The following is a 22,874-nucleotide window of genomic DNA, read 5'->3' as shown; positions in this document are numbered from 1 at the left end:
GGCATTGATCATTTGCCCAGTGGAGCCATTTATTTGTCAAAGGAAGAATATCATCAATTTTGGCGATAAAAATCCAGGGAACCAATGCCGGGCTCCATTTAGATTGAAAATATGAATGGACCTGGGAAAGCAGATGGACAAAAAGAGCATTGCATCAATGAATGATGATTTTTTTTAAAAGGTATAAATTGTTGATTTTGCTCAGATTGCTTTCAGTGCCATCTACAAGTTTGCCGATGACACCTGAGTTGTCAGCAGAATCACAAAGAGGAAGCGTGCGAGAGGGAGATGGATCAGCTCGGTGAATGGTGTAATGGCAATAACCTTGCGCTCAACATCAACAAAACCAAGGAGATGATTGTGGACTTCAGAAAGTAGTCAGGGGAACATGACCCAGTTCTCATTGAGGGCTCAGTAGTGGAAGGTCAAGAACTTCAAATTCCTGGGTGTCAACATCTCCCATGATCTGTCCTGGTGCCTCCACGTTGATGCAATCACAAAGAAGGCTCGCCAGCACCTACAGTTTGTGAGATGTCTGAGGAAATTCAGCATATCACTGAATACCCTCATAATCTTCTCCAGGTGTACCGTGGAAAACACTTTGGCTGGTTGTATCCCTGCCTAGTATTGAGGCGCCAACTCTCAGGACAAGAATAAACTCCAGATGGCTGTTAACTCGGCCTGCAACATCACAGGCATCAGACTTCACTCCATCGAGGACATCTACATGAGGCAGTGTCTTAAGAAAACAGCCCCCATCCTCAAAGACCCCCACCTCCCAGGCCATGCCCTCTTCACTCTGTCACCATCGGGGAAAAGATACAGGAGCCTAAAGATGAGTACTCAGAGGCACAAGGACGACTTCTTCCCCGCTGCCATCAGATTCCTGAATCATCAATGAACCAAAGGCACTGCCTTACTTTTCGTGCACTATTTTTTTTCCATAATGTTGCACGGTAATTATAATATGTATGATTCCACTTAGATGTTTCAGTAATCATGACTTGTTCAGGGCAATAAATTGTGATCCTGATTCATTAAATAACAAGAGATAACTCACACACAGCTTAAACATTAAATTAATTGACTTTCAGTTCACAAACAAGAAAATAAAAAATGTGTGTATGCAAAGGGACGAGGAGGGGTAAAGCCAGAGGGGACCGTTGGTCAGGGCCAGGTGGATGGGGAGAACGAATCAGTGATGCAGACACAAGTTGGTCCCACCTCGACACCTGAGGAATGAAAATACTGAAATAAATGTGGAATTTAAACTGAAAGTACCAGAGAAGATAATGGTACAATAGTCGCTTTGTTGCAGAAGCCCTCTGATTCACTAACATCTGGCCTGCAAGAAGCTGTTGTCTACCAGCGTGATTGATCTTTAATTGCCTCAGCTCAGCAGCCATTAGAGGTGGGTGATAAATGATGTCGTTGCCAACACTGTCCTCATCCCATAAACCAACAACAAAGTAACTGGAATCGATGATCAGAAATACCCCACAGTGAGTAAGCCACGGCCACTGACTATTATTTTTTTTCTCTATGTATAGAGTGCTTTATTTCAGTTGTGCAGTGCATAAAAAAAAGTGTAAGGTCAGGCCATGGGTACTAATTGCAAACCATAAGGTTATTGGAGTTGGTGACAGAAAATAAAATGGTCCTGATAATCAGGAGGGCAACCCACTCACGAAGCAGCACCAATTGAAGTTTCAGGACACGGAAGTGTTTGACAATGTGGTAATTGCAGGACAAAACTGAACGAGGCCGTTATTGTCGAAGAGTAACCTTGACCTAGTTCACAATTTCCACCTGCGGAGTTGATAGGAATCAAAAAAATCTCTAAATTGGACCTGCCCCACGACGAATGTGGAGGATTGGAAGGCGTGACAAATAATGCGTCAGGGTTGGCGCTGCACACAAAGCCATCTATTGGGTTCAGATCATTCTCTCAAGACTCTTCAAGCTAAAATGGACAACTTGTTACAAGGTGCAGATCGTTGTCCATGCAAGACCTGAAGAGGAAAATATTTGGGTCGTATAAATTACCAGACTGCCCCATGAACAATGTGAAAGAAGCAAGTTTTTGTTCATACAAAAAGACGTGGTTTGTCTCAGGTTGAAAATAGATTTAAATATACGACAACTAATCAAAAAAAAAGGACGAAACAAATGAAAAGGTAACATCCGAGAGCGCACATCGAAGCCAATGAAGATATATTCACAGAGATGTGATGATACTTTCAGAGTTGTTAACAAGATCCTACTGAAAAATCCCTCTAATTATTTTGAGAAAGGAATTGTTTACTTCTTTATATAATGACTCAGAATGGACTGAAATTACACATGTTGAGTCCTCTCCAATAATGGAGTGTGAAATACATTTTATCATATTCCGGCTCAACATAAAGAGTCCAACAGTTTCCTTTTTATTGTCACATTATAAATGTAATATACATGACACACTTCAACTTTTGTCTGCTGTAAGGCAAACAAAGAGTCGTCCTTCGTATTGGCCAGTGCCCCTAACAATAGGAGAAGAAAAAGAGAGTCCCTTCAGAGACACTGTGCCCGTCGATTTGCTTCCAGCACTCCCTCAGCCCCAGAGGGTGATCCACATTTTAGGTCATTTCTATTTAAGCTTAGTAAGAAATAAAATGGTGCATCAGAGAGATTGGTAAGAGTTGTCAAAGTACTGAAGAAACAAGCATTGTTTCTGAGGTATCAGTTAGCAAAGAGAGTCATTCTTCTGAGCTGCAATATTCAAAGGACTTAAGAAATGAACTGAATTGTTTATTGTCACATATTGAGAAACTTGGTTTTGTGTGATACCCAGGCAAGTCAACCTATGTGTTGACAAGAGTGTACAAGAGTGTAAACAAAAATGTAAAACTATAGTTTTGAAGAGAAAAGTATATTAAATCAGTGCAAAGGCATCATCTTTTACCAATAGAAAGTCTGTTCAAGAATTTGAACAGAGGAAAGAATCTATCCTTGCATCTGGAGGAGCATATTTTCAGACTTGTGTATCTTCTACACAACAGGAGGTGGGAGAAGAGAGTGTGCCCAGGGTGGGATGTATCTTGAACTGAAGCAGCAGGAGTTGATGGAGGTAAAATACTGATTTGTGTGATGGTTTGATCAGCTTCCATGGCTCTCTCTGATTTCTTGTGGTCCTGAGCTGAGCAGTTTGTGTCCCAACCTGTGGTACATCTGGACATGATAATTTCTATGGTGCATCTGTAAAAATTGATGGGAGACACTGGGACTGGCTGAATTTCCTCACGTTTTCTTGGTTGTAGTGTCAATGCCATTGAACCAGGACAAGTTAAAAGCTGAAAGCTCCCCACCATCTCCACTTTAGCACTGTTGATCGAGACAGGGGTGTGTGTACTTGAATTTCATGACCAGTTCCTTAGTTTTGTTGACATTGAGTGAGAGTTGGCTCTCTGGACACCAAACTACCTGATTCATTATCTCTTTCCTGTCCTCTGTCTCATCATTGTTTGAGATCAGGCTATAACGATGTCATTTGCAAACTTATAGAACATAAAAGACTACATCACAGTACAGGCCCTCAATGTGATCCCACTTATATATTCCTACCAAAAGTAAACTAAACCCTTCCTCCTCATAACCCTTGATTTTTCTTTCACCCATGTACTTGTCTAAGAGTCTCTATAATGCCTTTAATATTTCAGCCTCCACCACCATCATCCCTCGCAAGGTATTCCAGGCACCCACAACTCCCTGTGTAAAAGAAAAACTTACCCCTGATGTCTCCTACCTCCCTTCACTTTGTACAGATGTCCTTTGGTATTTGCCACACCCACCCTTGGGAAAAGGTGTTTGCTGTCTACCTTATCCATGCTTCTCAGAATCTTGTAGACCTCTATTAAGTCATCTCTCATCCTCCTTCACTCCAAAGAGAAAATTCCTAGCACTCTGCCAGAGAACTGACCTCTGCAACTTGTCCCTGATAGGTCATTCTCCCTCCCAACAGAATCCAACTCCTTATTTTTTTTTAAACTTTATTTATTCGTTCAAAAAACAAATAATATATGACATATACAGCAATTAAACATGAACATGAACAATTTTTTTATATATATAAAAAAAGAAAAAAAAGAACCCCCCCTTCAGCCAACTCTCCTGAGAGCCATAAAAAAAAGAAAGAATATTTTTAAAAAGTTAAATATACATATTAAAATCTAATCAATATAAATTGAAATGTAAATATTCCGAGCATAACAGCCACTTATTAATAAAAAATTATAATTATCATGTGAAACATATGTAATTTTTTCCCTTATTAAACAATATTTCATCTCATTATGCCATCTATTAATAGCATTCATATTTGTATCTTTCCACGTACTAGCAATACATTTTTTCACTACGGATAAAGCTAAATATACAAAAGCAAGCTGGAACTTATCTAATCCCGAACCTTTCAAAGGTTGCAAACTACCCAATAAAAATACTGTTGGATCTAAAACTAATTTAATCTTATACAGATATTCTAAAAACGATTGAATTTTCTTCCAAAAACATTGTACATGTATACATGACCAAACAGCATGAAAAAAGGTTCCAACCATATCACCACATCTAAAACACAAATCTGATTCATTAAAACCATATTTTTTTAATTTTTAGGTGTCAAATATAATTGATGTAAAAATTGTAATTAATCATTGCATAACGTGCATTTATCAATCTAGTTACACTATCATAACAGATATCTAACCAATCCTCTTCAGAAAAAGTAAAACTAATATCCACTTCCCATTTAATTTTAGATCTATCCCAACCCTTTTTATCCATACCATCCTGTAATATTTGATACATAGATGAAATATAACCCTTCTCTGGTACCCTCATAAGAGAAGTCTCAAATTTAGTCATTTTAGGTAAAATCATATCTCTACCAAACACACATTTTACCAAAGATTGAATTTGATAATAAAGAAATAAAGAGTTCTTATTAATACCAAAATCTTCCCTCATCTGATTAAAAGATAAAAACTTACCCTCTTTAAAACAATCTCCCAAATTTTTCACATTGGAGATATACTCCAATGCAATAAACTTTGATTAATCCAAACCTTATTGTTGAGGCAAACGGCCACAAGGGTTCTCTGCACCAATGCCTCTTCCCCTTCCCTCTCCTAATAGTCACCCAACTACCTGCCTCTTGCCTTTTGGGGGTGACTGTCTCCATGAATTTCCTTTCTGTCACCCCCTGTGTCTCCTGAATGATCTGGAGTTCATCTCGCTCCAGCTCCCTAACTTGGTTTGTATGGAACTGCAGCTGATGCACCTCCTGCAGGGACAATTGTGCTCTCCCGAGTGCCCACACCCTGAATTCCCTAGCTGCCATCTCCACTACCTATTGTTTTTTACTTTGAGAAAATCTTACCCGACCTTACCTTTACCTGTAAGAAGCACATCCTCAGCCTTGCCTACCTCAGGAACCAGAGTCTCAGTCTCCACTCCAATACTGGCGGCTCCACTTGGGCTTCCTTTCTTTATATTAGCTAGATCTAATTGGTCAATGGCGAGACTCAAAAGAGCACCTACCGCTCCTGATTTGAAGCTGCTCACTCCTCCTCTCGCCATTGTCCCAGACGGGATTCTGAAGTTGGAGCCATATTTGGAGAGAATCTGCTGAGATAAAGTTACAATAAGGGCTAAGTTCAGCCCTCTCTTGAGTGAGGAGGGGATGAATGATGGTTGTGCCACCAACCTAGAGCTTAAGCTGTGGAGCAAGATGTTGTAGCCAACCAAGTGTGTGCATCGGCTTCAACCAACAAACAACCCATTACAGAATGGGATACTGGACAGCTTAGATGAAGAACTAGGTATGGGGAGATAGCTTGTCAAAATGGAAGACAGAATTCGGAGATGACATGTCGATCTCTGAAATCTTGTCAAAAACACACATAATCTTATTAAACAACAACATGGTCATGAGTATATTGGCAAAGTCGACCCAGTGTGGACTGGCACAACATTCTAGGTGTGATACCAAGTTAAGAAATGGTAGCAAGAGAAGATCCTTTGAGAAGATCAAAGGAACTCCAAAAAACCAGGAGGCAGCTCAAGCTCAAAAGAAATGTCAGAACATATATTCTCTCCTGCCCTCCCATCCATATCCACCTACGACCTCTTGGCTGGGGGCCTGTGCTCCTCCCCCCAACCGTCTCCCCACCATTTTAACCAGGCGGCTGCCTGCTCTTTTTTTTAACCATACCTTCCACGAAGGGCTCAGGCCCAAAATGTTGGTTACGCATCTTTGCTTCATAAGGATTTTTTTAAATTTAAATTTTAAATTTCGACCTACAGAACGGTAACAAGCCCTTTTGGCCCACAAGCCCGTGCCGCCCCATCACACCCAATTGACCTACAAGCCCCAGTAGGTTTTTGGAGGATGGGAGGAAACCAGAGTCCTCATGGAAAACCTCTGCAGACATGGGGAGAGTGCACAAACTCCTTACAGACCGCGCGGGATTTGAACCCCGGTCCCGATCGCTGGCGCTGTAACAGCGTTGCGCTAATTGCTGCACCAAGCGTGCCGCCCATGCTATGCTACACCGAATTTCTCCAGCACTTCTATGTGTTGAATTAGAACATCCATTAACTTTCTTTTTGTAAACTGGGGAAGGAGTGTAATCTAGATGTATTTTTTTATCAGTTTTCCCTCTCCCCATATGATTCATTGTGTTTCACAAGTTATATGTAGCTTAAGTGGAAACCCACACATCTGTAACAGACACCAGGTCATGGTCTACCAGGAGATAAAATCAGTGATCAGTTGCAAGGCTGAGAGAAGCTGACAGTATCCCTGCCTCGGATGCTCAGTTCCACAATTGCCATTTTCCATTTTGTTCAAATGCACAGGTCTTTCTTTTCATTTCAGAAGTCCACAATCTTTCACCTGTGTTCCAGCTTTTACCCACAACACTGACACAGATTGCAGCTCGGGAAAACTACCTTCACAGGGTTCTTCAGTAATTAGATGAGGCGACATTGAGTCAGGGTGAATGAAGAGCTAAACCATAATGCTGTGCAAGAGTGGAACATTATAACTGGGGCTGAAGAAAATAAAAGATCACCCATGAGCTTGAAGTGAAAAGCAAATTGATTTGTTGCATCTGACAGAAAGATTTAGCATGTATCATCAGTGGGTCACCTCAGGCAAAATTGTTCAGCGCAGTTGAAGCCGATTATATAAAGCTGTTTAGATCCATAATCATAGAGGTGACTTCAAAATAAATTTTCAAGGCTTGTACTGAACGATCAATGACCACATCCAGCACTTTTCACTGGCAGTGGCCAGCAAGAAAATACTCAGGGGCAAATGTTTTGAAACTCAGAAACCATTAGTTTCTCACCAGCAATTGTTCCGAATAGTACTCCTTTGGTCACATTCTCCCTGGGATCAAAGCAAGATTGCACTGATTCTCCAATGTATAGAAATAATTGGAGAGAAGAATTACAATGAGTTGAACAGGACTCTTCAATGCCTCATTTTGTAGTGGATTAAAAGGAAGTTGACAGAACAGCTCAAGAGTGCAATATGCGACACTTCTTACTTTTAGATTAATGTAAGTACGTGTCAAAATTCAGAAAATGCTGCTGTTTGACAAAAGGGAGTTGTCGGTTTTAACTCCGAAGCTCCCTTGCTGCTGCACTTCTTCAACTAATATGTTTTTTGGCTACTGATTCCAATTTTGTGTCGCATTGTCTTCTGCTAATTAATGCTCATTCCCCGGGGGAGGGATTCGCAGGTGAAAACATCTAGTCTATCCCCATGACAGAAGATAAAGGTTTTCCAGTATGTTGTTCATTGAAGTAATATTTTTGTAGCTTTGCATGCTGATTTTCCCAGGTTTATTCAGCAAATAAATTAATTACCGGCAATAATTAAATCACAGGCCAGCCATCCCAATCCGAATCACAGTATAATACGATGGACTTGGTGGCCTGGAACTGCAAAGTATCTTTTTTCCAATTGTGGTTTATTCAGATGGGGCTCTGTGATTATCTTAGAGGATCTGAACCTTGTCCAGACTCAAGACATGATTAGCATGACTCAATCTCCGCAATCTCCAGCTTGTCTGCCACATGGCCTCCACCATCCTGTGCTGGCACACCTCACATTTGCTGTAATCTGCAACCACAGTTGCCTACCATCCCATGGCACAATCAACACAATACCCTTGTTTGAATCACACCAGTGGACCTCCCTCTTTCTCCCATGAAATGATTCACACATCCTTCAGTCCCCCGACTAAACTTTTCTGCTTTCTCCACCTCATTCCATTGCGTGGCATGCTTTTGAAAGTAACCCATACCACGCGTCAACACCTGCCCCTGTTCACCTGGTGTGGATGTGGATGCTGACATCCTCGGCACTCGGTAACCTCAGGTCAAGCAGTGGGCTTCAAATGGCAGAAATGTCCTATGGGCTTACCTCTCTACATGTACCTCTTGCCCTGGGCAGGTTTTCGGAGAAGAAAACCTGACAGTGGAGTTTTGTCTTCTTGAAAGCATAACAAATTGTGATTATTTAAGAAACCTATTAAAATTGATGCCAGTAAAGATACAGAGAGATTTTTAACAATATTAAGCAAAACTGGTAACTGAGCTAAGACAGTTATAATATGAATGTTTAAACTATGATTGCTGTTACAAAACACAGAATTTCATGACATAAATGTTGATTCTGATCCCATTCCATAGGCTGAGATGAATGGGATCTTAGATTGTATGCCAGGTCTGCCTGACAGAGGATCCTGGAGGCTTTTATTCCTGCCATAATGTTGGGTTATGTCAGCATCTCATCTCTGCTGATGTATCATAGCAACAGATAAGGTGGTGCTTGTCAGTCAGAAAGCCTCAGACTTGCAAAAGGTCCTAAATTCAGGACGGACTTCACCTTGAGAAACTGGACATTTGGGACTATCCCGCCACAGTGATGGAAATTCTTCCCACTTGTAATTACCAATTGCCTCAGCCAAATCTCAAATGTCGAGTTCCTCTATCTGATTGCCCTTTTGTTATTTGAGCGATGCAGTGCATGATCTGACAGAACTCTCCAATTGCCACTCATTGTGACCGAATGTGGTGATTATTTTGTTCTCCTGGAAGTCTTGAATAAAAATTGTACGATGGCGAGAAGCCTGATTTCAGATTTGCATCACATTTCATCAAAGCAGAGTATTGTTATAAACTGCTTGTCATAATCTCCACATAGCTGTAGTAATTGCATTGGGTTGGAGATATTCAAGTCCCAACAGTGCACTTCCAAAGTCTGAAAAGCAGTCTCCTGCTGCTTCAGTTCTTACTTCTTTGAGGTACTTAGCATCGGCAGATATGACAAACACTCACGCTACAAAGTTCATCAAATGACTCACCGTTCAGCCAATATTCCTTGCTCAACTCACCATGGAAACCATTAGCACTTTACACTGTTCCAATGCCAGCTTCAAACTGTGTAAGCAAACCAAGAACGAGACCATTTGCAGTGAACATTGATTCGCAGATATGCCAGAGGAAGAGTTTCTGGGTAATCTGCATTTTCCAAGTTAATTCCTGTTTAATAGTAAAATATATAGTGATCACCAAGAGTTAATACTGGATTGATATATTAATGAATGCTGCTCACATTTATTCTCAAATAGCAATTTGAGAAATATGTAGATGGCAAGTCATTGAAGCAAATATCACAGTGAAATTAGTCAAGAAAATCTCCTCACTTTCTCTTCCAATAATTCAGAATCAGAAATTATTGTCATGAACAAGTCTTGTAGTAGCATCACAGTGCCATATAGACCACCTTATAAAAATAGTGCATGAACAGTCCAAGTAAGGCAGCGTCTTTGGTTCTGATGGCATTAGGAAAGAAGCTGTCCCTGAGTGCTCGTCTATACCTTGAGGATAGAAGCTGCTTTCTTAAGACACTGCCTCTTGAAGATGTCCTCAATGGAGTGATGTCTGGTGTCCATGATGTCACCAGCCAAGTAAACAACCCTCTGGGGGTGTTTTCTTGTCAAGAGCGTTGGTGCCTCGGTACCAGAAAGTGATGCAACCAGCTCTCCGCTGTGCAATTCACAGCAACTTCAGAGCTATCATAGGAGCACATGCATAGCCACAAAGGGGCTTTTCTCCCAAGGAACCAGAAACCTTCCACTGAAGATATCCCAAGAAAATTTCTCTGTCATTTCTTTCCCATGCCGTCTGGCACATTGCTTTATATATTCATTGCAGGAATATATTGACAAGTACTTCATGCACGAGTGTACTGGAGGGGTTGCTGGACTGAGGGAGTTCATGGGTGAAGGACCATAATGAGAGGTCATTCCATTATTTGTCCATGACACCAGCAAGTGTAGCAATAAATATGTCATGTCACCTGTTGATTCTATTTTGAATTTTGAGAACAGCTTGAACATTCTGAACACACAAGGAGGATTAATCTGACCTTGAGTGGGACTGTGCCTCCATTTTCTACACTTATTGCAAGCTGGTGTGAATCTAATCAGGCAAATACCTTCTTCATTCCCCCTCACGCTCTGATTGTTTCTTAAATGGAGTATCTATCAGGGATGTGTTATTGATTTATAGATGGTATTTTGTCCAGGAAGGTCAGGGCTGATATTTAATATTAAGTTAATATTTGTGTTTGAGGCACCTGAGAATCCATGGACATGGAAGGGAAGAAGAGTAATGGAGACGATGAGCCTTGGTGCTGAACAAGCTCAACGCTCTGAATGGGCTGCTCAAGTTCTCCAATTCATCCCTACGATCCAGCTTGTTGTTTGGATCTGTTGATTGTTGGTGGTTGGCAACTGTTGCAAAAAAGGATGTGTTTTACATCTGCTGTTTGCCTTATCATTTCATAATGTGACGAAGGGAAAGTGGTATGAAGAAAATTGCATGTGTAACTTGAGGACAGTATTCTCTGCAGTCCTTTTCTGCAACTGTAGAAATTACTGTGTGCAGTTCAAGTTCTGTATATTACAAAAGTAAAACTTCAGAGCCTTTGGAACCAGTCAATCAATAGTTTCCTGATAGCATACATTTGAGAAGAAACATAAAGATTGTGAAACATGCTAATTGTCCATTTTGAGAAATGCTGACTGTGACTTCATTTAGAAGTAATCAATGAAGTCCTCTGAACTAACTTCAGTTTGTGAAAACAAGATCAATCAAGCAATGACCTAATGCAGTGAGTGTAATATTGGACATTAATTAGTTTTCCAGAACTTTGTGTGTTAATCAGTCTTATTTAATGGCATTGAGGTCATGTAGGGAGTTACAAAACTTGGTTCTAAACTTCACTGTTGGTAAAAAGGTCAAAAATCAGTAATCATCTGCCATGACAACCCTCACTGATTTTTTTTCAATGAATGTACTGGCATTGATAGACCAGGAGCCCATAATCATTTTGCTTTGGATATCTCAGTGTCGGCATGTTTCACCCCATCTCATCAGCTACAAGTAGAGAGAAGTATTTGCAAACTCTAGTCAAGCAATTGTTCAAACTGCATTGGGCCATTCATTCATAATGCCCCGTCTATCGCATTGATTGGTGATCAAGGAGGGTGCTTGGGGAGGGTGACGTCACACTGATGGAGTAGTGGCTGACGAAAACCAACCCTCCACGGAGAAAATAAAAAGAAGAAAAAACAAAGTTGGACAGAAAAAACATAGAAGACCTGAAAGATAAAGAGACCAAGAAAACCCAAGAGATGGCAGCAAAAAAGATCAGAGAGACAAATAAAGAAGAAGACAGGAAAACAGCAGAAAGAAAAGAGGTAGACCTTACCGTAAAAAAGAACATCTGATCCTGAAGCCATTAGACGCCCAGCTGGGTAAGGGCCCTTCCCGAAACAGACTACAAAAATGCCTCGCTGAGCCACAAAAAAAATTGCAACTGCGCATGCACGACTCTTCGTGCATGTACAGTGCGCATAACAAGAGACACTGATGGGAGAGGGCCCCAACAACAGGATGCAACTGAAGTGACAGAGAGAGTCGGGCAGGCAATATCGCGGCAAAAAGAGGTGAACAGAAGACAAGAGAAGGAGCCAGAGAGAGAGGGAAGAAAAAGAAGAAGACAAAGACACATGGAAAAGAGGAAAGTAAAAAAGATAAACAGTTAATAGAGTTAATGAAGGCATTTGTTTTAATTGTACTTAGTTGACATGTTTCAGAACTCCAAAGAAAATGGGCGAATGACAATTTTTCTCAAGCAGAATATTTCAGTAACAATTGGGTCTAGAGCAGTGATTCTCAACCTTCCCTTCCCACTCGCATCCCACCTTAAGCAACCCCTTTACTAATCACAGAGCACTGATGGCATAGGGATTACTTAAAGGGGGGCAGTTTGAAAATCACTGCTTTATCATGAAAGAATGTTCCAAAAGTCTGTGGCTATTTGGCAGTGATGTCTACGAAGCTGATTTAAATGTCAGATATTTTTTTCAATCTATTTACATTTAATCTGTGTTTAACTTTTCACGTCATCCGCAGAAGGACTGTTTTCCTGTTCCTTCCACTCTGTCAATAGTGATTTCAGGCAGACTGCACAGGAAGTTGGAAGATTATCTGACTGGTGGGAGCTCTGAGGCACAGCCTTTACAGTGTCCAAGTGTACGATTCACAACAGACTCGTGTGTAGGTACAGCAGATAATTAGGAAAACTGACAGAATATGTTTCCCTTTGTGGAGAGGCGAATTCAATATATTAGGCACAGGTGAGACCACATGACAAGTGCACTATCTCGGTGGTCTTATTTCAATAAGGACAGAATGCATCGAATCCATTTCCAATAAGGTGAGGTGAGAAGACACGGGCTAAGGTTAAAAGGGGAAAAATTTTAAGGGACCATTAGGGGAAACTTCTTCGTGCAGAGAATGGTTGGGAGCTGCCAGCTGAAGTGGTGAATGTGGGCTCAATTTTAAGAAAATATTTGGGCAGGCCACATGGATGGGAGAGGTGTGAAGGCATATGGCCTAGGTGCAGGTTGGTGAGACCGTGCAGAAAAATAGTTCAGGCTAGACTAAAAGCCGAAGGGCCTGTTTCTGCACTGCAGTGTTCTGTGGTTGAGAATGCCGCTCTGATGTTGCGGTCAGATCACCCATGCTCTTACTAAGTAACGGAACAGGCTTCAGATCTTGAAGGTCTCCGGTCCTGATCTGTATGCCATGCAAACTTGCCTTTATGTAACACCAATCATAAATTGAATAGTACAGAAAACTTCAATCATCTGGCTCATTCTGGACCTTCCATTTCTCCATTCTCTCATATGTTACCCCTATTAATTCTTATTAATTATAAATATGCTTTTATTTCACTTTCTTTATGTATTGCACAGCAAAAGATACATGTTCTCCAAAAAACTCAATAAGTTTAAAGGAAGTGGAAAACATCCAATCACACATACATACAGAAAAACAACACAAATGCAGGGCAAGTACTGATATATGCAAAAAAAAACAAATAAATATGGTCGTTCAGCATTCTCACTGCCTGTAGGAAGAAGCTGTTCCTCAGCCTGGTGGTGCTGGCTCTGATCCTCCTGTATCTCTTCCCTGATGGGAGCAGCTGAAAGATGCTATGTGCAGGCTGGAAGGGGTCCACAATGATTTTACGAGCTCTCTTCAGACTACGATCCTGGTAGATCATGGCGATGTAGGTGAGGGGAGGGAGACTCCAGTGATCCTTTCTGCCACTCTTATGGTCCTGTGGATTGACCTCCAATCCATTTCCCTGCGGCAACCGAACCATTCTGTGATGCAGCCGGCCAGGAGACTCTTGATAGAGCTCCTATAGAAGGTTGACACAGTGGGAGGGTAGCCTTGCCCACTTCAATCTTCTTAGGAGGTGGAGTCACTGTTGCACCTTTCTGACACGTGAAGAGTAACCATGATAGGTTACTAGTTATGTGAAATCCAAAGAACTTTCTGATCTCCATTCTCTCCACTACAGAGTTGTTGATGTGTAGTGGAGGGTGGTCGTTCCTGGTCCTCCTGAAGTCCATGAGCATCTCCTTCGTTTTGTTCATGTTGTTCCTCTCGCACCATTTCACGAGATTTTGCACCTCATCTCTGTAGTGCAACTCGTCGTTGTTGCTGATGAGGCCGACGACTGTTGTGTCATCTGCAAATCCATTAACATAGTTGGAGATGGATCTGGTGATGCAGTCGTGGGTCAGTAATGTGATTAGGAGCGGGCTGAGCACACAGCCCTGAGGTGTTCGACATTCTGCTACTGACCCATACAGACTGTGGTCTTTCCGCTAGTGAATCCAGTTACAAAGCAGGGTGTTGAGTCCTGAGGAGCACAGCTTGTCCACCAGCCTCTGGGGAAGGATTGTATTAAGTGCCGAGCTAACTCCAATGAACAGCTGCCTGGCATATGAGGCATCTTTCACCAGGTGGGCCAGAAATAGTGAAATGACAAGGTGAAGGCATCATCAGTTGAAAGTTTCTTCTGTTGATGAGCTGTAGGGTCAGTTGCAGGACCCAGGACTTCCAAGCAATCAGGTGTTTGATTATTGGAGTTTTGCTCATCCTGGAACCCAGAACTATGTCCTGGTATCGAGACAGAATTAAGCGTGAATCATAATAATAAATGTTATTGCCTTATACCTCATGTAATGTACATATGCATTAAAACACTTTATTAAAAAATAGATCATAAATATTCAAACATTCTCATGCAATAGATATGACTTTCCAATAGTGCAGACAATCCTTTTGTGGTGTCAGTGCAGTCACTGATTAGAGTAACAAGGGAAGGTTCAAGAGCCATAATTGTTGGAAAGAAACTGTGCTTGAACGTTCATGTGCTGGTTTTCAACCTTCGGTTCCTTCTGCCCAAAGGCAGCAGCAAGAAGAGGTTGTGACCAGGGTGATGGGGGTCCTTGATGATGTTGGCTGACTTTTTGAGGCAGTGTCTCTCATAGTTGCATTCAATCGATGGGATGTTGGAATCTGTGATGGACCTGGCTATGTTTTTCAACCTTCTGGAGCCTTCTACATTCCTGTGCAGTCGAATTCCGAAACCAGGCAGTGATACCATGAGCAGGGTAATTTGCACCGTGCCCCTGTCGATGTTTGATGGAGTATCCGACAACATACCACATTTATCTCCAACTCCCTTCAAATGTTGAGGCAGGGGTGGACCGCTCATTTTTTAGGTGTCGGATCTCACCAAAAACAGCGACAGATGGTCTTGCGAGATCTCGCCTTGGTGGCCGCCATGTTGGATTTGGCGTAATTAAGAGGAAACGGTAGGATGAGGAAGGAGATCAGTGGACGGGTCATGGAAGAAACAGGTTCCTTGTACGTCCAGAATGGTCGGGGTGGGGTGGGTATGCACAGCAGAGCAGAGCGGAGCGGCCCATGGGGTGCCAGAGCAGCGCTCTGGTGAGCTTCAGCTGCATTGCATCCTTGAGATGAGGGATTAATGAGCCGCCTTCTGACTCCAGGAGAGGTTTCCTGAAATATGGACCAGCAGGTATTTGAAGATTCTAATCCTCCTTCTCCTTCCCACTAATGCAGACTAGAGCATGGTTCATCGACCTCTCCTTCCTAAAACCAACAATGAGCTTGTCAGTGACGTTGAGACAAGATGGTGGTTCTGATTCCACCCAATCACATTGACTCTCTCCATCTTGTATTCTGACTCAGCAGTTTCAGTTATTCCTCCAACAACATTGGTGTCAACGGCAAATATTTAAATTGAGCTTGTGCTGAACTTTACCTGCACAGTCATGGGTGTCCAGGTTACAGAGACGGAGAATAAGCACGCAGCCTTGAAGGGCCCGTGTTGATGGTCAGCGAGGAGGAGATGTTGCCGATTCACACTGATTGACGGTCTGCTGTTGAGGAAGCTGAGAATCCAGTTGCCGAGGGACCTTTAGCTTGGTCATGAGTTTTGCTGGTGTGATGGTGGTTGGACTCTGAGCTGCAGTCAATGAACAACAGCCAAATGATCGGGTTCCAATTGTCCAAGTGACCTCATGCAGAGTGGGTGGGGGGGGGGGTTCAGCAAGATGGCATCTGTCGTTGACCTGTTGTCATGATAGGTGAATTGAAGCACCTCCAATCCTTCCTGGGACAGCTCCATAACCACAGCACTTCATCATGAAATATGTTTGAGTCACATGCCGACAGTTATTGAAGCATATCACCTTGATCTTCTTTGGCACTGGGATGAATGATGCCCTTTTGAAGCAGGTGGGGACGTCTGACTGTTGTAGCGAGATATCTGCAAAACCTCCAGCCAGTTGGTTTACACAGGTTTTAACGGCATAGCCAGATGCTTCATTTGGGTCCTGAAGTACCTAAAAGCCTTGATCTTGTGACCAGGTTGCTTCCTCTCAGTGATATCCCAAGCATTACAGTATTGTAGAACAAACCTCAGTTGCATCAAGTGGGCAAAACCTTCATCGCAGGGGACGGTGCTGAAATCAGAGTACATATTGTTTGGAAAGTTGCAAGCTTCATTTCTATCTATGGAACATTTTCAGACAATAAGTCGAGGCTTCTACATTCTATCTTACCCACTGGGAAAACCTAACATTGCATTGTGGTTGCCTGCTGACCCAATCGCTGAAATATCAATCAATATTCTCAGCAGTCACAAATTTAAACCAAAATAACTGCAAATGTTCGAAATGTGAAATAAAAATAGAAACTGCTGGAACGAGTCACCAGGGCAAGCAGCATCTGGGCAAAGAGAAACAGATTAAGGCAAGAGCTAATTATGACATTTAGCTCTTATTGTATTTCTATTGCCCCTGGGAGAAAAACATTCCAAGGAGATTTCCTGGACCTCTGAAACTGACTGATTTTTTTAATTTACTCAACTCCTTTCACCAAGATCTGGGGCTTAACTGGCCAGATTAAAATTAAATATGCAGATGTGGAAAGCATTAAGATTGGAATAGGATGGATGACAAAACCTCAATAAAACCAAATGAATCCCTTTTTAAAGAGGCTCTGCTCCTTTGCTGTCATGTTTCTTCTATATTGAGAGAGTTCTCAAACTTGAAAAAAACAAGTTAAAGTCTGGCATTGACTTCCAGCATAATACACGATAAAATCCCCTGGATTCCCCTTCTGCATTAAAGACTGTGTAAACTAAGATGTTCTTTGGGCAGTAGTAGCATTGTGAAACAGCATCTTCTGTTGAACATTTGAAGGGATTGGCTAAATTCTGCATGTATCTAATGTCTTTCTTTTATTCTGCTTTGTTTCAACAGGCATCGTTGCCAATCTCACTTGCAGAGCATTTTTCGGCTATGGTGGAGAGGTCAGCCCCATCATTTACTGGATGAAGGGAGAGAAGTTTATTGAAGACCTTGATGATAACCACGCCAGAGAGAGTGACATGAGGTAATTAGAGCCTTTAATTACATCTGAATGTTCATTTATTGGATGGTCATGGCAGCCATTTTTTTTTAATGAATTATTCCATCAATGCGTGCATCACTTTCCAAAGATGGTTGGCCTGTTCAGGGTAAACCACATGGAAATTTGACTCACAACAAGGCCAAACTGAGTACAGGTACTCCACGACACATGTCCGTGTTCCATTCTGGCCGACCGGTCATATCTCAGAATGGACGTATGTCGGAATTGCCCTGTATTCCTGTTATAGTTTGTCAAATACCACATGGCCATCTCTCGCAAGCAGTGGCAGATTAACTACCATAATGGCCCTAGGCTGAGCTTTAGTCAGGCCCCCCCCCTCCTGACCTTGCCCTCCTGCCCCACGACCCCCACCCTTCATCCGATGCTGTGACTGTAGACTGTAGGCCACCCTCACCTTCTGGACCCCTGGGCTTCAGCCTAATGATTAATCCACCACTGCTCGCGAGAGGTTGCCACTAGCCATCTCTCGCAAGAGTCATTATTTTCCATAGATAGGCCAAATTTTCACCGTAATCTTATAAATTTTATATTTTTTCTTTTGTTTTGAGTGCTCCTCTTGTAGTGACGTCAAGGAAAGGTGCTTTGATGGACGCAACACCATCAAAGGTGATTTGGAAGATTGTGCAGATTGCGTTGCTGGGGAGGGAGAGATTGAAGAGGGAGAGAGAGCCATGGCAATCTGTGCACGCCTTCCAAATCACAACGTAGGTTGCGAGGTGACGCCACTGCCCCTAGTTACCCGGTGTAACTTCAGGCTCTCAGCAGGAGCAGGGATGTCGGGCTCCCAGCAGGAACGGGGATGTCGGGCTCCCACCAGGAGCAGAGAAGTCGGGTCCCTGGCAGTGACAAGGGAGGATACTGCCTGTACAGAATTTTTTTTTAATCTGTCTATATGTGGATAGGTCATAAGTCAGGGAGAATCTATAGTGACTTTTGGGTTCCTCGCTCGAAGGAAACCAAGTTGCTTTCTTCTGATGATCCACCAAGATTGGACACTTTAACCAACATCCACCATCATTTGTTTGGAGATATTTGATAATAATAATGAGTTGATTGGTTTATGCATAATATAATGTGCATATGCTCCAAAATTCTTCCTTCCTGCAGCTGAATAATTACTTCATTTTAAAACACTGTGATGGAGTACATTTAATTAAATTAAAAAGAGTTAATAAATACAAGCGTGAGATAGATCATAAATATTCACAGTTACCATTGTGCAAGAAAAAAAGGTGGCTTTACTATATGCGTGGCCTGTCCTTTTGTGGTATAGAAGCAGTCCATGATTAGTATAACAAGGGCACTGGAAAGAAACCATTCTTGAAGTTCAAGATGCTTGTCCTCAAGGTTCTGTACACTCGACCTGAAGTGAGAAGAGGTTGTGACAAGGGGAATGGGATCCTTTATGATACTGGCAGCCCTCTTGGGGTGGTGCTCACAAAGATGTCTTCAGTGGTGCTTGTGAAGCAGCTGACTATCTTTGCTCCTTTCTTCAGCATTCTGTTTTTTTCTGGGCACTTGAATCACCAAGCTAGGCTGTGATGCAACCTGCCATCAACTTTCCAGAGTGTACATGTAGATATACCACGTCGTGTCAAATCTCCTCAGACTTATTAGAAACTTGAGGCATTGGTATGCCTTCTTTGTGAGAATTTTCAGACTTGTCATGATTTTAATTCTGTTGGACGGTGTTTAGGTTTAAATCAGACCAGCAGTAATATCTACATTACCACAACAAAGATTATTTCAACAGGATGCTGGAAGTTTGAACTAAAACCAGAGAGTGTTAGCAGGACTTGAAGCATTAAAAATGTTCCTCTCTCCACAAACAGAATCTGACCTGCTGAGTTTTTCCAACTTTCTTTTGTATATTATTAATTTTTCATGAATACGTTAAAATAGGTTACATATAAAAAGGAACAACAAGTTACATAATGCAAAGGAAAGAAATTTCTGTGTGACCTGCAAGAGAACCCACTGTAATGTAAGAATAAAGAGTAAAATCGTGACATTAGGCTAACTCTATTCACATCAAGAATTCAAAACTAGGAAAAGGCTGATAAAAGTTTGATGGGATAAAGAACTCAATACACTTAGCCAACATTTTTTTTTACATCGGATCCTCTCCAATAAAATTAGTTTTAATTAGGGACAAACATCAATTTTAAATTTTGTTTTTGAATTTTTTGGAGTGCCTTCTCGCATTTTTAGTTCCTTTTACAGGAAACGGAACATTTCTTAACTGTATTTTATTTATATTAAAGAGGAATTCCTTGTCTTAAAATTATGCACAAATCCTTTTACTTCTCAGAAGTTTCCATGTAGCTGCTTATCCATTTCACAACGCTAACCCTCCTAGGAAGCAGGTGAATTACCGGGCTTGCTGCACTCGGGAACCTTTCCCACTCCACCATGATTTACCTGGTTAATCAGCAACCCGGCATTTTAAGGAGGGGTCCCGTCTCCAGCGGTGACAATTGGAGAGCAGGTTATGTTTTCACCCTGCCAGAAGGCGATTACTGAGTTAACTCAGCCGGGTTCTGACGCTTGCTCCCACCAAGTGTCAGAACCAGGTTGAATTTAACTTGCCCTGTCTGGTTGGGTTGGTTCACACTGCGCGATTACCAGGAATGGACCTGCTAAATTACTCGGTTCAACCCACATGTAATCGGCGGTATGAAAAGGGTTAGAGCTGCATTTTACTGTGGTAGGGATTCAAGTGGGAGGGATAACTTGGAAATGTAGCTAACAACAGCAACATGAAGCACAGGTACTTTCAACTTACCCTCATGCCTCCAATCAGAATCCCATTCAAAACAGTTGGAAACCTGGAGTTGGACCCCACAGAGGGACGGATCCCAGACTTTCCTGGTTCACTCAACTTGAAGAAATTATCAGGAGAATAATGTGGGGATAGAAGTGTAACAGGGAAACCTTGCAAGCCAACATAAGAAACTCTCACCTTAATGGCCCTGGACTCTCTTTCCCTGTCCTCATCAACCAGGAGTCAAACTTCAGTAGCTGCCTTGTTCAAAATTAAAATTATTGTTGGGATCCCCAGGATTTTTAAAATATACTTTTCAAGATACCGGGGATATGGGTCACATTGTTGTTAGCTCGCTTCGATGTTAATTCATGAAATGGATCTCACTTTTGATGCTGTCAGAGAAACGTAGAAATTTTTCACCAAGTGCTTCAATGAAGTTCTTCAATAATCCAAGGGCATAAAAAGGAGTGACAGTCAAATGCCACCAAGCTCCCATCCATCAGTTCACCAGTGGCAATGGGATTCAGTTGCGGTTAACCCTTCAGAATCACCATGCTCCGTGCAGTTAATTCACCATAAAGAGTTATGCAAGTATTTGAAAAGATCACAGTCTGCAGTTTTAGCAAATAACAGGCATTATAAATGTTGGTGGAAATGTGTGGAACCCAATAGGAGTTCAAGTTTATTATCATCTGATAGTGTATAAACAACCAGATGGAACAGCATTTCTCCATATCACGGTGCACACACATACACAGCACATAATAATCACATATATACATAAAGATGCAATATTAAATAAATACATATAAATATTTTTGGATGATTTACTTAACTACAGGATTCTGTTTATCAATCTAACAGCCTGCAGGAAGAAGCTATTTCCCAGTGAGGCAGTCCTGATATTGATACTCCTATGCCTTCTTTTTTTAAATGTTTTTATTTTTCACACTATGAACCATACTGACCAAAATACACACAAACATTATATACACAGTCTCATTTTCTCCCCTTTTCCCCCCTCCCTTCCCTTCCTCCTTCAACCACCCCCCTCCCCACCCACTCAACATTCAACCTATATGATACATTAAACAATGTCATCACACAATGAAAATAAACAAGAAATTTGTGTCTTCTACTTTTACATACTGGGTCAGTTCATTTCGTCGTCTTCTCCTTCTGTCATTTTAGGTGGTGGAAGTCCGCGGTAGGACTTCTCATGCACGGTTCCCAAATTTGTTCCAATACTGTGATGTTATTTCTTAAATTATGTTATTTTTTTCCAATGGAATACATTTATTCATTTCTATGTACCATTGCTGTATTCTCAGGCTATCTTCTAATTTCCAGGTTGACATAATACATTTTTTTGCTACAGCTAAGGCTATCATAATAAAAAATTTTTGTGCTCCATCCAAATTGAGTCCAAGTTCTTTACTTCTTATATTACCTTCTCCTTGATGGTTAAAGATACTGTGTTCTGGATGGAAAGAGTCTGCAACAATTCTTTGCACCCTGTTTAAGCATCACTCCCTGCAAATCTCGTCAATGGAGGAAAGGGAGACACCATGATCTTCTCGGTTATTGGAATGATCCTCTGTAATGATTTCCAGACCAATGTTTTGCAGCTATTATCATGCAATGACGCAGGCAGACAGGAGACCCTCAAATGAGCTCCTGTCAGATGATGTCAAGATGGGGACAAATAGCCTTGCCCTCCTCAACCTCCTGTCAGTATGGTGCCTTCCTGACTAATGAGGTGGTGTTGTGGATGCAGGGTAGCTTGTCCAAGGAACATTGGAAGAGCAATCTGGGCCCCAGGTTTAATCAGAAGCATTCTTTTATTTTCCCAGAATTCTCAGGGAGCATCTTGGGGAGAAGGAAGTTTCCATTTCTCTACTGATTGATTCTGTACAGGACGGAGACCTGGGAAACTATTCTTGCTTTGTGGAAAATGGGAATGGACGAAGACAAGCAAGCATTCTTCTTCAGAAAAGAGGTGAGCATTTTCTTCTGTGGAGAGGACTTTTAACACAGTTGATGAGCAAGCAATATAAAAGCACAGTTCAAGTCACACTTGAACTGCTGGGAAGGGATTTATTGTGTAAAATTATCCAAATAAGGAAAAATTTTGATCAATAATTTGGTGATTTCATTAGTCAAAGAAGACTAATGATTAAAATGACTGAAACCAGTGGACTGGAATTGCAAAATTTATTTTTCCTTGTGATTCCATTTGTTGGTCTGACCAGGCAACCACTCCTTACTCTCCCCATTTTTTGAATAATTTTGTTTTTGATTGTGTAGTTAACTGGAGTCCAGCATGAGCTTCAAAGCTAAGAAATCATGGTACATTTCCTCCCCCTCCCCTCCCTTCTCCCACTCATGATCCAAGCTGTGAAGCCAGCTGCTTCCCACCCTGGCCTTTCCCAAATGTTTCCCCCAGATTCCCATGTTGACCTTTCTTAGTTTTTCCTGTCTTGTTGTCCTCTCTTTCATTCTCAAACCACAAGTGAATGATGGGAATTCAGGCTGTCATCACGAGAGGGGGACATGAACTGGCCTTGCACTGGATTTGTGTCTGCCAGGTCTGTATACCGAATAATGCCTTTCAGATGAGATCTGACCTCAAAGAGGAAGAAGACGGAGGAGT

General features: G+C 41.8%; 1 protein-coding gene across 4 annotated transcripts in view; it reads left to right on the top strand.

Moving 5' to 3' along the window:
* Positions 1–22,874, top strand: part of LOC138738944 (interleukin-1 receptor accessory protein-like 1) — a 1,251,110-nt gene that overhangs the window by 1,163,612 nt on the left and 64,624 nt on the right. For all 4 annotated transcript variants that reach the window (XM_069890175.1, XM_069890174.1, XM_069890172.1 and 1 more), the window contains 2 exons: positions 17,283–17,415; positions 22,075–22,220. In XM_069890175.1, the coding sequence (XP_069746276.1) occupies positions 17,283–17,415; positions 22,075–22,220 (279 nt within the window). The remainder of the gene's footprint in view (positions 1–17,282; positions 17,416–22,074; positions 22,221–22,874) is intronic.

The sequence above is a fragment of the Narcine bancroftii genome, chromosome 7 (assembly GCF_036971445.1).
Source record: "Narcine bancroftii isolate sNarBan1 chromosome 7, sNarBan1.hap1, whole genome shotgun sequence".
Taxonomy (NCBI): Eukaryota; Metazoa; Chordata; class Chondrichthyes; order Torpediniformes; family Narcinidae; genus Narcine; species Narcine bancroftii.
The sequence above is the reverse complement of the archived record's forward strand: the minus strand, read 5'-3'. Positions and strand labels throughout refer to the sequence as shown.